Source organism: Hypanus sabinus, chromosome 11 (genome assembly GCF_030144855.1).
Source record: "Hypanus sabinus isolate sHypSab1 chromosome 11, sHypSab1.hap1, whole genome shotgun sequence".
Lineage (NCBI taxonomy): Eukaryota > Metazoa > Chordata > Chondrichthyes > Myliobatiformes > Dasyatidae > Hypanus > Hypanus sabinus.
The window spans coordinates 44,021,812-44,037,967 of NC_082716.1; the positions used below are offsets into that span (position 1 = coordinate 44,021,812).

At 38.9% G+C, this 16,156-nt stretch overlaps 1 protein-coding gene across 1 annotated transcript in view; it reads left to right on the forward strand.

The window, feature by feature from the left end:
• Positions 1-905: 905 nt before the first annotated feature.
• The window catches only part of LOC132401907 (nardilysin-like), a 77,581-nt gene continuing 62,330 nt past the window's right edge, over positions 906-16,156 (forward strand). The window contains exons 1-4 of the mRNA XM_059984251.1: positions 906-1,338; positions 5,723-5,969; positions 8,422-8,503; positions 13,064-13,217. Of these exons, the coding sequence (XP_059840234.1) occupies positions 908-1,338; positions 5,723-5,969; positions 8,422-8,503; positions 13,064-13,217 (914 nt within the window). The 5' untranslated portion in view covers positions 906-907. The remainder of the gene's footprint in view (positions 1,339-5,722; positions 5,970-8,421; positions 8,504-13,063; positions 13,218-16,156) is intronic.

Genomic DNA, 16,156 nt, shown 5'->3' on the forward strand with positions numbered 1-16,156 from the left:
CCACCCGACTGGCTGAATTTCTCCAGCACTTTGAGTGCTTGCTCCGCAGTTCCACTTACTGCCCGTTACACCACTGGCGTTTAGGGCAGCAATGAAGATCCTCCATCTCTCGCGGTGTTCAGGACTTCCTTCATCATGGCAGTAGCTTCCTCGGGTTTTCAGTACTGTCAGTCACTCAAGTACTGGGTGGAGACTCAGATGGAGAAGAATTCGCATTGTTGTTTCCGTAATAGTTTCGGTTTTTTTTAGTCAGGGTTGTTAGCCCTGAGCTAAACCCCCGAACCTAGAGGACTGGTGGGCCATTCTTAGTCTGGCCTCCACCCTTTGATCTGTTTGGCACGGAGAGCCAAAGCATAAAGCTCCGACTCCAGCCAACGTGGTTCTCCGGGTCATTGAGGCACGCAAGCCTCCAAACCCAACGACAAGTTCGTGGTCCCCTGAAGGTCAACATAGCCAGTATCTGCAGAATTTCTTTGCATTTCCATTTCTCTTTCTACAGATGCTGCCTAGCAAACTAAATTTTTCCCAACCTTTTATATTAACTACGAGATCTTTTCTAGAAATTCAGGATTAGTACCGGTTGCAGCTTTCCGTCCGCAAAACAGTCCCTTTTCTCTTAGTCACAAATTTTGCACGTGAGACTAAATTGTGCTCTACGACATGAAACTATGGTCACATCTTAAATGTTACATATGTAAATTAACATAAAAAACAGTACGTTAACAAAAGATTTGTATCAGATCTTTGCATCAGAAAAGAGTAAATAAGCCACCTTTAAACAGAGTGCACGGACAATAGCTACGTTGCAACCTAACTTTATGTTCATGATTGACGTGCCGGACAGCCGTACGGATTTGTTGTTTTTTAAAATAAGCACCAATGGCTATCCGGCGGGCGGGATTAACTGATGCTGCGGACGGTAAACGGGGGGGTCAGGAAGGGGTCGGCGAGAACGTCTTCCTGCTGGAGATCCCTTGCCACGCTGCACCCTCTCGCATTCGCACCCGGCTCTTATTCGGATCCCACCTCGGGGCTGGTGAAGCCTTTGAAAGGATCCTTCGCATTACTTACGTCGCTTGCAAGTTTGGTTGGCCGGAGGTTTGGGCCGAGGCTTTCGGCGGCGTGTGGGAGTCCGCGGGCTGCTGTGAGCACATTCTCCGTCTCCTGGCGTGAGCGGCGCGGCCTGGCTATGCCGGTCAGGAACAAGTCCAAAACGGCCACCAGAGACTCGGGCCAGCGTGTAGATAGTGGTTCGGAGGAGGAGGGGGAATGTAAGCTGGAGAACAACCGAGGCGATGCGGACATTGTCAAATCTCCTAGTGACCCCAAAGAGTACAGGTAAGGAGCGGCGGTTCTCTTTAGGGCCTGCACCGGCCAGCGATGGATGGGGAGAGGGTGGCCTGCCAAAGTCACGGGCAGATTTTCTTTTTGTGTTGCTGAAAAACACTCATGTTAAATCATTCCTGGGACATAAATGTGGGACCTGATAGTGAACGATCCAAAAATCGGAGGGAGATGTCTTTAACAGATCTTCCCCATGGAGAATTTCTTCATTTGCGTACAACGAAGATCAGGGTGCAAGTTGAGGATTGCCTCTGGAAGGCAGTCAGATTGGAGTTCATTAGATTTCCATTTATAACCTCAGAACCTGTAGAACGCTAGAAGATACTGCTGTTTAAGTAATCGTTATGTGATTTCCAAGTAGCAGCCCCGAACTGAATTGGGGAATATTTTAATTATTTTTCAGAGGCAATTATATGCTCCAACGTTTTCATGTATGTATTGGAGGCAGTTTAGTCCCGTTTCGTTACTGGCGTTTTTCATTTGCTACGCGATTACTACTATGTGAGCATTTCCCAACTCTGTAGTGTGAGGACTTGTAACGATATCCGGAAATGTTTAGAAAATCGGATTATCAGCAGGATTTTGTTGAGAGAATATTTGTGAGTAAAATATGTATGGAAATAACAATGACTAACATATATAATTCAAGTACAGGTAAGGTTCAAGGTCGACCTTGAATCTGCTTGTGACTACAGTATTGTGCGTTGCTAATCTTTTAGTTTATTATGTACGTTAGCTGGGATGTTATTTTTATATATTTTATATGTTTATAAGGTGGCAAACAAAAAAACTTAAAATATATCACAGTATGTATTTCTTTGATATCAGTGTGTAAAGTTACCAACTGTTCTGTGCTTCATTAAGCATCATCCAGATTAAAAAATATTGTTTTTAAAATTTAATTTGTGCTGAGGTGACCTGTCTTCTTGAGCATCCTTTATTGTAATTGCTCAATTACTGCTGAATATACCTAATGCCCAGACATGGAGTTATCTCTCCAACTTGCTGTCTTTAAGATCTTATTGAAGAAGACTTTTAGGAGTTATTCCATGTGCTCTCTTTATTGCCATTCATTTGGCAAGAATGCATTATGAAAGCTGTTGCTGAAAGCTGTTAAAAACATGTTAGTTGAAATTGTCCACTGAAATTCAGATCTGTGTTGCCTTTATTGATCCAAGTGACTGAAATGTTATCTGCAGAATTATTGTCAAAAACTGAGAAACTGTGCAGATGCTGGAAATATAAAGCGCCCCCCCCCCCCCCCCCCAGAACTGAGCAGGTCAGACAGCATCTATGGAAAGTCTACGTTTTGGGCCAAGACCATTCTTCAGGACTAATTCTTGTCAAATATGTTTTGTCTTAAAATGAAGCACAGCAAAGGTGATTAAAGTGAATTACACTCTAAATGTCCTCCTGATGGAGCTACAAAATTTTAAGAACTAAACTCTAAGAGTCTTTTCAGGCTAGAGTTCACTGGTTATTAAGGAATTGAAACCTGCTTGTTTTGGTACAAAATAAAGAAGTTAACAAGAGTGGATACAGTCTTCATAGGGTTTGATTTCAGGAGTGCTTGGTTAAGCTGATTTTCCAGAATTATGCAACACACATGTTCACTTTCATGTTAATCTCGATGAAGCTACCTCATTCGTTTCACATCATTGATATTTCTCAATACCTTTGTACCTTCTCTCTTCATTGCACATCCAATACCATTTTGCAAGTTACAACTGAATGTGCTTCAACCATGCTTTCAGTAAATACCATTCCTGTTCATAATAGCTCAGCGTTTTTATCAAAAAAGTTCCCTGATTTTTGCCTTTGCCAGCTAACTTCAGTATGTCATCTGTTTGTTACCCCTTGTGTGAAACAGTCCTCTAACTGATCAAAACTCATTCATGGAAGTAACATTACTGGAACATTGATTTGGAGTAGACAAGGTGTTTTGTTTAAGTAATGAAAATTAATGACTAAATAAAGTGCTTGGATTTAATTAACATTAAAGTATGAAAAGTGAATTTTAAAAAATGTTGGCCCCAAAGTTGTGGCCAGATTTGCAGCATGATTGTGGCACTCCTGATATTTTTTTGCATATGGTAGTGAAACATTAGGCAAGACATATAAATGGTTAATGGCAGAAAGAAAGATATAGTTGCTGTTGGAGATGAGATGGATAGGTCCCTAGGGCTCAAGATGTGATATACCCCAGGTTATTGAGGGAGGCAAGAGATGAGAGCTAGGTCCTTAATCAATAACTTAATGACCTCTCTAACCACAGGCAAAGTCTTGGAGCACTAGCAAGTAGCTAATGTTAATATTACTCAAAAGGGAAGAAGGGATGATCCTGGAAACTATAGACTGGTGAGTCTCATATTAGTGCTAGGGAAAGGATTCTTATCAATAAGAATTATGAGCATTTGGAAAACAATGTCCTTCTGCAAGGTCCCTTATGCTAGGCTAATCCAGATGATTAAGCTGCATAGTGATTTGGTTGTTTGGGTTCAGGATTGGCTTACCCTTTGAAGACAACATGGTCGATGGGACTTATTCTGGCTGGAGGTCTGTGACTAGTGTTCTGCAGGGATCCATACTGGGAGCCTCAACTATTTGTTATATAAATGACTTGGATGATAACTAGATGAGTGAGTTAGTAAGTTTGCTGACTACAAAAATTGGTATTGCAGGCAATATTGCCAAGCATATTGCAAAATATAGATCAGTTGTAAAAATGCAAGATGGAGCTTAACCTGACCAAAAGTGTACTTTGGAAGGTTATGCTGAGGTATAGATAGAGCAGACAGACCACTGGTATCACTTTCTCAGAGCTGAAATGCCTAATACTTGAGGGCATGCTTTTCAGGTGAGAACGTTCAAAGGAAATGTGTGGATCAAATTTATTTATAGAGTAGTGGGTACTGCCTGGGGTGGAAATGGAAACAAATACAATAGAATAGAAATTTGGTACAACCGAAGGGCCATTTGCTATTAGTTTTGTGAAGATATTTTGTTCTTTGCCTCATGGCATAAGTACTGTGACATTCTTGTCCTTGGATGATAGATCTATTCCTCAAAGTATTTTAAAGAGTAAGTACCCCTTTTGATATTAAAATAAATCACTATCATTCATTTTCTCTAACACTGAAAATTGTAGATGTGTAATGACATTTACTTGTTAAACAATTCTTTAAAATAACAATTCTCCACCTTTTGTTAATTTTCAGAGCTTGTGATGTCAGCTTCACAAGATGTCAACCTCATGGTTAAATAGAACATGTGTTATCATCTTTCTCTAAGTATATCTCTTGTTCCCTGTTTCCTCACTGCACATCAAAAGATAGCACTTCTCAAAACCTGCCATGCAACACATCATTGTGATTTAAATTTTCATTAATTCGTTTAGAGATACAGTATGAAACAGGCCCTTCCAGCTCAATGAGCCGCACCACCCAGCAGCCCAACTATTTAAACACAAAGTACACTGCAGATGCTGTGGTCAAATCAACATGTACAAACAAGCTGGATAAACTCAGCAGGAGAGGCAGCATCTGTTGAAATGAGCAGTCAACGTTTCAGGCTGAGACCCGACAAATGTTGCCCGACCTGCTGAATAGCCCAACTATTTAAAGCTAGCCTAATCACAGGACAATTAATGGGTACGTCTTTGGACTGTGGGAGGAAACTGGAGCACTTGGAGAAAACTCGTGCCCTCATGGGAAGAACGCACAGACTTTATTTTTACAGAGGACGTCAGAATAGAACTTGGAACACCCTGGGCTGTAGTAGCATTGTGCTAACAGCTACGCTGTCATACTCATTTCCCCTCTCTCCTCCTCCATATTCCAGCTTCTGCTCCCTTCTTTCCCAGTTCTGGTGAAAGGTTCAAATGCCTCCAGCATTTTGTGTGTGTTGCTCAGCATTTCCAGCATCTGCAGAATCTGTTGCATTTATATCTCAGAAACTCCTGATGCTTTTTGTTACCTTGATGTAACAAATTGTGGCCTCTTCAACTTGCAGATGTAGTGTTTCAGCATTACTTAAGGTGTAGGTAGGCAGTGTGCAGAATTGTTAGTTAACTACTGTACCTGATTGTATGTACCAATCTGAATCTTCAAATTATTTCATTCAGCTGAAGAAAGTGGTCTAAACTTGTAGGAAAAGCAGCTTGGGCAAAAGTAAAGGTGAAAATGATGAAGTGCAAAGTTTTAGTATAAAAAGTTTTTAAAAATGAAACTATCAATTATAAATGTGATTAAGAATGAATAATAAATATAAATGAATACAATATTTAGTGATCTTTTATCATTTTAACATGGCACATCAAGTAAAGTAGATTTTTGTATGGAAAAAGTAATTTGTTATAAATGCTCTCAATGTATTTCAGGTATATCAAATTAGAAAACGGTTTAAATGCACTCTTAATCTCGGATATGCCCATTGATAAGTCTGGACCAGATAAACAGATTGAGGAAGATGAAAGTGATAGTGATGATGTCAGTTCTGGGAGTTTGTCAAATAATGATTCTGCTGAAGATTCATCAGGAGATGCTGAAGATTCTTCAGGAGACGATGAAGAAGATGAATTTGAAGATTCACAACATTGTATGGGGAAAAAGAAATCAGAGAAGCAGGTAAATTTTTTTCTTTGACCATCACCCATGAAGTTTTAAGTGAGATTGCTGAAAGAATCATAAAGAACCGGTAGTTCTTTAAAGTCTATGATTATAGAGTGAAGGGTTAATTCTGCTTTTCAGTATCAGTAGAATTCCATTCTGTAATCACCTGGGTAGAGATGTCAGGATCTCCAGGACTAGTTTTGATCACATGTGGGAGTTGGTGGCTGTTTGGTGAGAAACTTCTTGCATACTATATTTTTCTTAATTGGTTAAGATCCATTTCTGGATTTTATTCTGTACAAAGAATATATGGTTTCGGAAGGGCTGAAAATATGAACAACTGTGGAAGAAGGCCTTGATGTATTTCGGATATCTTCACATTGATAAGTGTTTATTGACTGTGATGAAGTGTTTTGAGAGGTTGGTGATGAAACCTATGAACTCCTGCCTGAGAAGCGACTTAGATCCACTCCAATTTACCTACCAGAGCAACAGGTCCACAGCAGATGCTATTACATTGGCTCATCAGTCAACGCTGGAACATCTGAACAGCAAAGATGCATACATCAGGGTGCTCTTTACCAACTACAGCTCAGCATTCAATACCATCATCCCTTCAATACTAATTAATAAGCTCTGAAACCTTAGCCTCAATGCATCCTTGTCAATTTGGATCCTGGATTTCCTCACTTAGAGACCCCAATCAATTCAGACTGGCAACAACATCTCATCCACAATCTCCATCAGCACAGGTGCACCACAAGGCTGTGTGCTAGTCCTCTGTTCTACTTGCTTTACATTTGACCATGTGGCTATGCACAGTTCCAATGCCATATTCAAGCTTGCTGATGACACCACTGTTGTAGACAGAATCAAAGTTGGAAATGACTCTGCATATAGGAAGGAGGTGAAAAATCTGACTGAGTGGTGTCATTATAAAAGTCTTTTATTCAATGTCAGCAAGACCAAGGAGCTGATTGTAGACTTCTGGAGAAGAAAACTAGAAGTCCATGAGCCAGTTCTCATTGAGTGAGCACAGGTGGAGAGGGTTAGCAACTTTAAATTCATCCTGGGCCTAGCATGCAAGTGCAGTAATGACGAAAGCATGGCAGCGCCTCTATTTCCTTATGAGTTTGTGGAGATTCAGCATGAAATCTAAAACTCTGACAAACCTCTCTGTAGAGAGTATATTGTAGTGGAGAGTATATTAACTGGCTGCATCAGACCCTGGTATGGAAACATCAATGCCCCTGAAAGGAAAATACGATAAAAATTAGTGGATATACTTGTCCATCACATGTAAAGCCTTCCTACCATTTGAACCCATCTACATGAAATGCTGTCGCGGAAAAGCAGTGTCCATCATCATTGACCTCCCCACAACCCAGAGCATGCTCTCTTCTTGCTGGCTGCCATCAAGAAGGTATGAGAGCCTCAGGACTTGCAACACCAGGTTCAGGAACAGTAACTCCCCCCAGCGATCAGCTTCTAAACCAAAGGAGGTAACTTCACTTGCCTTATCATTGAAGTGTTCCTTCAACCAGTGGATTCACTTTCAAAGACTCATCTCAGGTTCTCAACATTTATTGTTTATATATTTAATAATATTATTTCTTCCTTTTATATAGGCATGGTTTGTTGCCTTCTGCGCTCTGGTTGAACTTCCAGTTGGGCAGTCTTTCACTGATTTTGCTAGGGTTATTATTTTATAGATTTGAGTAGGCCAACAAGAAAATGAATCTCAGGGGTATATGGTAACATAACTGAGAATAAAAATTACTTTGAACTTTGAAAATGTGCTGAAGGAATGTGTCTAGAAATACCGATGCATGGTTTAAATTTGATATATCGACACCTTCCCCCCCCCCAACAGATATTGCCCAACCCCCAACCTGCTGAGTACTTTCAGCAGTTTGTTGCTCCAGATTCCAGCAATTGTCATTCACTGCTGTTCATCCTACTCTCGATTGAAGGCCCAAATTATATCTCCTTACACTTGGCAAATTGCCATTCTTTGGTCCAACTCCCTGACTGATCACAATCTCTTTGCAATTCATTGTAACCTGCTTCACTATCGGCAAGATCCCCTAATTTAGGATAATCAGTAGACATTATAGTCGTGCCATGTACATTCATATCAAATCATTTACATTCATGAAAAATGAGGGGTTCCAGTACTGAACCCTGAGGTACACCACTAGTGACAAGACTTTGGACTCTGTGTTAACTTTTCAGATTTTTGTATTTGAATGGAATATTACATTTGTAAACTATGCAAAATATCTTATTTTTTTAAGTGATTAGGTATTCTGTTTATATATAATAAAGGACATACTCGGGTATTGTCTCCAGGAAATGTAGAATATTAGTTTATTGGTTAAGTTTATCATTGTTGCTACAGGCAAATCTTTGGATACTCAGATGGGAAAGACTGTGGAAATATTTTTAATGATTTCATTGTTTGTAGTCAGCAGCTGCCCTTTGCGTTGGGATTGGAAGTTTTAGTGATCCCGATGACCTTCCAGGATTAGCACATTTTTTGGAACACAGTGAGTTAAGCTTTCAGCTTTGATATTTGAGTGTAATCCTTAAATGCTTTACACATTTAGAAATATGTTTTTTCTTTCATAACTAATTGTGAAATATGGCATGATTAGTGTTGGGAGGTCCATGATTTAATGTGAACTCGATATATTCAAATCTAATTTGATTCTTTGTGCAACATTCATGTAAGATTTTAATTAATCTGGATGAATCATATTGGTATATTTGGCAAGTTATTAAAGAAATTAATTGGTATTATTCAGTAATGACTTGAATTTTTCAGTTTTTTGATCTTTTGCTCATATTTCAGAGCAAACATGAAGTTTGAAACAAAATATTTGCATATTGTTCGAGCTCATGAGACTAGATGTTTCAATCCTTTTGATAAGCAGATCCTAGCTCAGATTTCTTGAGGTGGGGACTAGTGGGTGGCAGATGTCCAGGGGTCATCAGGTGGGCACCCCACTTCTTAGATGTTTTGTGAGTTTAAACCCACTGCATTTCCAGAGGTGACCTAGTGTACCAGGAGTGCTCCCCATTACATCTGCCCAACCATGGGTCATTTTAGAGCCCAGCTGCCATGAGTCCTCTTCATCCATAACCAGTGGCTGCTTCACTCTGCCACCTCTGAGAGTCTTTTATAGCTTGCTGCTGGCCCTAGCCTTGGGCTCCCAATCCCTACAGCAATCTGACCATGGGAATAGCGATAAATCCTCTGCAGTCAGCCTCTACTAGGAGAGTCTGGACCTTCCATCCACGCTGCTTAGCATCTGTAGCCAGCTCAGTGTATCTTACATGCCACTAATACCCCTCGTGCAGGTACTTGCTGATCAGTCACCTTCTTGTTTGGCTTGCCATTTATCTTGCTACAAATTCAAACTGCAATATGGCTCCATTACCTCATCACTCATTTACTTCATTCTTTCCAGCAACTTAAACCTTCCATACTTTCTGTGTTACGACAGCATCTTCTCTAGTTGCTGTTTTCATGAATTTTGGAATACCTTTCTGTCAAATCTACTTTGGTCTTCATTTTTGAACCCAATCACTTCTCATTTTGCTGCTGCTCAGTGTTCTGTTATTTTCATTTGGAGCAATATTTGTGTTGTCTATGCATGAAGAAATTGGTGTTTTGAATGCTTTAATTTGTATTTGCTTGGAAGACAGGACTGAGGCAAAAAAGTAGTGAGGCCATAGTCCGGAAGTGGATTACAGAAGTGGAAGTGCTTGTTATATTGAGGCAGATTTGTGTGGATCAGTCCCAGGGATTGAACAGTTCTTAGCCATGAGTGAGGTGCCAGAAGGCTAGAGGATAGAAAATGTTATGTCATTCAAGAATGGCTCGAATAATAAACTAGAAAATTAGAAGCCGATGAGCCTGATGGAATTTATGGCAAATGATTGGAAATTTTTGTAAGAGAAGGTATTCAGAAGATGCAGGATTGTTCAACCAAAGAAGAGAATATATTCTAAAGGAAGGATGAGGCACCATGGCCGACATGGGAAGTAAAAGACAATTTTAAACCGAAAGAGTACATATAATATAGCAAAAAGTAGTGGCAAAGCAATAAGATTTGGAAGCTCTTAAAGAGCAACAGAAGGCAACTAAAAAAGCAACAAGGAGATGTACAATAATATAAAAGAAAATGCCAAAATTTTTTTTAGGTATAGAAGGAGTAAAGTGAGCATAGAGTTCACATTGGAAGGCTGGAAAATGATGTATGGGGCAAAGAAATAGCGGATAAACTGAGTATTTTGTGCCAGCTTTCCCTGTGGAAGACATTAGCAGCATGCCATAAATTTGATAATGTGTTGAGGCAGAAGTGAGTAAGGTTGCTCTTACTTCCCAAGCTAAAAGTGCTCAGGAGGCTGAAATATCTGAAGATATACAAGTCACCTGCATCAAATGGACTACACTCCAGGGTTCTGTAAAGTAGCTGAAGAGATTGTTGAGGTATTAGTAATGATCTTTCAAGAGTCACCAGATTCTGGAATGGTTCCAGAGGACTGGAAAATTGTGAATGTCGCTCACTATTTAAGAAGGGAAGGAGGCCAAAGAAAGGTGATCAAAGGCCAGATAGTTTGACTTCAGTCGTTGACCAGATGTTAGAAGTTCATTATTACTGATGAGGTTTTGGGTTACTTGGAAGCATGATAAAGTAGGCCAAAGTCAACATGGTTTACTTGAAGGAAAATCTTACCTGACAGATCTCTTGAAATTGTTTGAGAAGATAAAGGGTAGAATATAGAAAGGAGAGTCGGTGGGTGTTTACCTGGATTTTCAGAAGGCCTTTGACAAGGAGTTGCACATGAGGCTGCTAAACAAGATATGAGTCCATGGTGTTTTAGGAAATTTGCTAGCTTGGACAGAAGTTTGGCTGACTAACAGAAAGAGTATGTGAATAAAGGGGGCCTTTTCTGGTTGGCTGTGGGTGACTAGTGGTGTTCTGTGGGGTCATTGTTGGGTGTGCTACTTTTTACATTATACATTAATGATCTGGTTGACAGAATTGATGACCTTGTGGGTGATAAAGATAAGTGGAGGGGCAAGTAGTGTTGAGGAAGCAGGGAGTCTTCAGAAGGACTTGGACAGATTAGGGGAATAGGCAAGTGACAGTGGAGGGAAGAGTATGGTCAGGCACTTTGGTAGAAGGAATAAAGGTGTAAACCTTTCTACAAGGGGAGCAAATTCAGAAACTGAGGTAATAATGAACTTGAGAGTCCTTGTGCAGGATTCCCTAAAAGTTTCCTTAAAGATTGCCTTACTAATAAGGAAAGCAAATTAATTTTTAGCATTTTTTTCTACAGAATATAAGAACAAAGATGTAATGCAGATGCTTTATAAGGTATTGCTCAACACATTTAGAGTATTGTGAGTCCCTTACCTAAGAAATAATATGCTGGTAGTGGAGAGGGTCCAGAGGAGATTTATGAGAATCATCCTGGGAATGAAAGGGTTGATGTACAGGATGATGAGTGTTTGGTTCTGGACCTATACTTGCTGGAGTTTAGAAGAATGAGGAAGAATCTCATTGAAACATTTCGGATATTGAAGGGTCTAGTAGAGTGGACATGGAGAGCATGTTCCAAAATGGGAGAGTCTAGGACTAGAGGACACACCATCACAAGAGAAGGATGTCTCTTTAGAACAGATATGTGAAGGATTTTCTTTAGCCAGAGAGTGGTGACTCTGTAGAATTCATTACCAGAAACAGTCATGGAGGCCAAGTTGCTGGGTATATTTAAAGTGAAGGTTGATAGTTTCTTTAATTGGAGAGGCATCGAAGTTATAAGATGAATGGTTGGTGACATTGGAGAATGGTGTTGAGATGGAAAATTAATCAGACTTGACTGAGTAGTAGAGCAGATTCAATGGGTAAAATGGTCTAATTCTGCTGTCTTATGGTCTGAATGGATAGGATGTGAAAAATAGTGCATTCTCGTTAATTGAGCCATTGGTTATTAGGTACAGGCACTTATTTGGGACATCTTGAAGAATAAAAACAAAACAAGAAAATAGCTGTGATTCCCTCCTATTTGGAACACTATGCTACTTAATTGGGGCAGAAGCTTGTTGCTGAACGGTTTCTAACTAGCATCCATCGTGTACTTACGTGGCTATTAATCACTATACCGTGCTTAGGTCGTTCAGTTTTTAAGTAGCAGCAGTTGCATGTGCTTGTGTTCAAAAAGCAATGATATATGTCATTGATAGTTGGCAGGAAGTATGCAGGAAGACAGTTCGGAACTGTTTTGCTTCTGTGGTTTCGAACATTCAGGCTTGGAGATACCAGATATGGCCAGGAGTGAAAATGAAATTATTTCACTAATTCAACAAGTTAATCATATTGAGTGTTACAATGAAAATGAGGATTTGGAAGGTGCAGTTGTCTAAAGCATTGTATGAAAGCAGTCCATTATCTGCACTTGTCCATACTGATTTTGTTCATTTACAGTCAATCAAAAAACATGACAGATGAATTCCTCTGTAAATAACTTTTAGAAATTAGTTTTATAGTACTGTAGAGGTATTGCTAGTGTTCTAATTCATTCTTTATTTCATTTAAATACATAAATTGTTACTCAGTTAAATGGTGGTTTGTCTTTTTTTATACCTGTTAACTATTACCATGAACTTTTGGCTAATTGGGCCAAAATGTACTGGTCCTGACATCACCCAATCAAATGGAATCCACTGTACTTGAGTACTTGCCATCCAGGAGGACAGGGAAGTTAATTCTATCTTGCAACTGATGCAATTTGATATTTTATGTTCATGACAGCAGTAAGAAGTGTAATTTTGTTTTGGCATAACTCTGATTTGTCAGCACAACACAGCCATTCATCCTAACTCATCTTATTCAGTACTTTTAATTCCTTCCATAGAGATTGTAAAGTGAGATTCCACTTAGATTACAGTGAATTTAATTGAACTCTGCTTTTGAATTTTCTTTTAATTTGTCAAAACACATGACTTGTAAATTGAATAAATTGTACTTTTTTGTAGTCATAGTTTTATGGTCTCTTGATTCTTGTTTCCAGTATACGTTTAACTTTTGTTGCAGTGGTCTTTATGGGGAGTGAAAGATATCCTGATGAGAATGGTTTTGATGCTTTCCTGAAAAAACATGGTGGTAGTGACAATGCATCAACTGATTGTGAGCACACAGTATTTCAGTTTGACGTCCAGAGAAAGTACTTTAAGGCCGCCCTTGATAGGTAAGCTTGTATTCGATAACCCATAACCATTTATATTTACAGTTGTATTGTTGGTATTAATTGAAAATCTGTTTTTGTTTTTAAAAAAAAAAGAGAAAAGCTGCCAATACTCAGCAGATTAGGTAGCATCTGTGGTGGGGGTGGGGGAAGAAACATTTCATGTTTTGGATTTAAGACCTGTGGCAGAACAGAGAAAATTAAAAATCAAGTTAGGGTTAAGTTGCTGAGAGGGTGGGGGAGGCTGGGTAGGGCAAGGTATGATATGATGAGGCCTGTGATGCCCACTTGATCCTAATATATAGAGCTGTTTTGTAAAGAGATTAATGAAAGCATTAAGAAGGGGGGGGGGGGGAGAGAAAATAAACTAATGAGTGCGTTTTCTCACTTTTCTAGTCTTCCTGAAGAGTTTTTCATCTGAAAGTTAGTCTTTCCTTTTCCACATTTGCTACCTGTTGAGCTTATTGTATAAACCCATGATAACTTGTTGCTGATATTTTCTCAGTCAGAAGGGTAAAATTAATAAAAGGCAAATGGTCATGAGCAACACACACAAAATGCTGGAGGAGCTCAGCAGGCCAGGCAGCATTGATGTGTTTGTTGCTTGGATTTCCAACAACTGCAGACTTTTTTCTTGTTTGTAAAAGGCAAATGGTCTTTTGATGAGGAGGCAAAATTTCTGTTTTTGAGTACATAAAATCATTAACTAAAGAAGTTCACAAAATGCAAGATCAATCCTGAGGATGATTTGATTAATATTTGGGTACATATCTTTTCACTGTTCAGGTAATTAAGAGCAGATGTAATCACCACCTTGTAAAAATGATTTTTTTTCCAGCAACGACTGATGTATATTTAATGATAGCATTTGGAAGAAAATGTGGAATTGATTCATCAGTGGTTGCTTCTAGTTTTTCTTTATTTGCCAAAGCGAATGGACATTGGAGAGTTGTAAAGTTTAAGTTTAATTACATCGTCTCAAAATAATGTTTGCTTTGGAATTGCTCAACCTCATTTCAAGAGAGGAAAACACTCATTATTTGTAGAATGAGAAAAAGGTTGATTACCTTTCATAACAAAGATCCTGATCAAAGCTCATCAACTTGAAGCAGCACTGCTATTCTCACATCACAGGTTATGCCAGACCTTCCAAGTATTCCTTGTGTTTTTCCATTTTGTTTTTACTCCAAATTCCCAGAATTTCCAGTATTATGAATTTCATTTTTTCATTATTCAGTACAAAAATAAGTACTATAATTTGTGGTATAATATTCAAAATTGCCAATGATATTGAAAGCATCATCTTCCAAATAAATTGTAGCACATTTGACCTCCATAAATCTGTCTTTCACTTATTCTTATTTGCTTCTTTATATTGCCTATTTTTACAGATCCTTTACTATGCCTGACTGATTCTGTTGAAATTTGATTCCAATCCATAAATCCTTCTGTCTCAATTTTTCATCTATGTGAAATGTACTTAGTAGTATTAAATTTCACACTCTCTGTTAGACCAGTTTCATTTGTAAGGAAAATATCAAATTACATAATGGTCTGCTCCAGTGTATTGGGATCTGGCATATTAATTTCCGTGTAGGCTTTTTTTGGGATGGAATTAGGTTCAAATTCATATTTGTTCTCTTGGCTGTTGGGGTTTAAACTATTCCTGTGTAATGTTAAGGTGTGTGGCTCCCCATTGAATCACCATTGGAGGTTATATAGCTGTAGATATATAATTTTAACCCGCAATAGTTTTAGCATTGAAAGAGAGGTGAAACATTTTCAGCACCCTAAAAATAGTAGGAGAAAATCAGATGTAGCTTGTAGCATGCAAATTCAGTTGAATTTTGTGGCAGCAGTGCAAAAAAAAATGTATTGATTGAAAGATGAATGGGAATTTGGGTAACACAAATATCAAGGATTTTCACTGAAAGAAGAAAGAGGGAAGTGGAGAAAGTTCTTGAACCAAGGATATTTAATTATGTAATATTTTACCATGGGATATCTGAGGTAATTGGTGTATTATTGGCACTTTTATTGAAATACAGTTAAAAGCTTTGTTTGCATCTAGACAGATCATTCTACACACAAGTTCATTGAGGTAGTAAAAAAGCATGTACAGAATGTATTATTAAGGTTCCAGAGAAAGTGCAGCTTGTCAAGTGAGGTGTAAGGGCCACGACAAGATTGATTATGAGATCAGGAGATGTTTATTGCCCAAGAAATCCATACAAGGGTTTTATAGCAGCAGGATACCAGCCCTTGAGGCTTAAGCTTTTGATGGAGAGAGCATGGAAGAGAATGACCGGGGTGGGAGGGTCTTTGATTGCGTGGGCTGTGTTCACAACATTCTGCAATTGGGCAGAGCAGTTGTCTAAGGGAAAATACCTTGAGGTTAAAGAGAATGGTATGATATTTGATAAGTAGAGAGTGAAGTATATTTGGAGAATATGGAGGTTGGGATCGTGGGATTTGAATGAACACATGTTGTAATTTCCATAATTCATTGAAAACATTCTTTTATTAGTCTGAGCCAAGTAGCCAAGTAGTTTTAGCTTGTGTTGAGCTGTATAAAGAAAGGTGTTTTCTGTGAGAATTGACCACTGAACAGATTGGCTACTATGTGATCTTACTTTAATTCTCTCTATTCTTACTAGTTTTGGTATGTGAAATGTAATCTTAATTTGCCAGTTTATTGTGATAGATGTATTTACCCAGGGCATAAACGCCATGAAAATCTGCTTTTTGCAGCAGCAGCACAGTCATTATAAATAGTAGTGGTTTCTGTCATGTCGCAAGAGGACAGGAACCCTGTGCAGCAATGTTCCCTATGAGGTGTGCCTGCACGCACATCTTTTGCTGCTAGCGCACAAAGGGATTTAAACTGCACACAAAGAGTTGTCGCACTCTAGCTGATTGGCATGTTAAGTATACTTCAATCA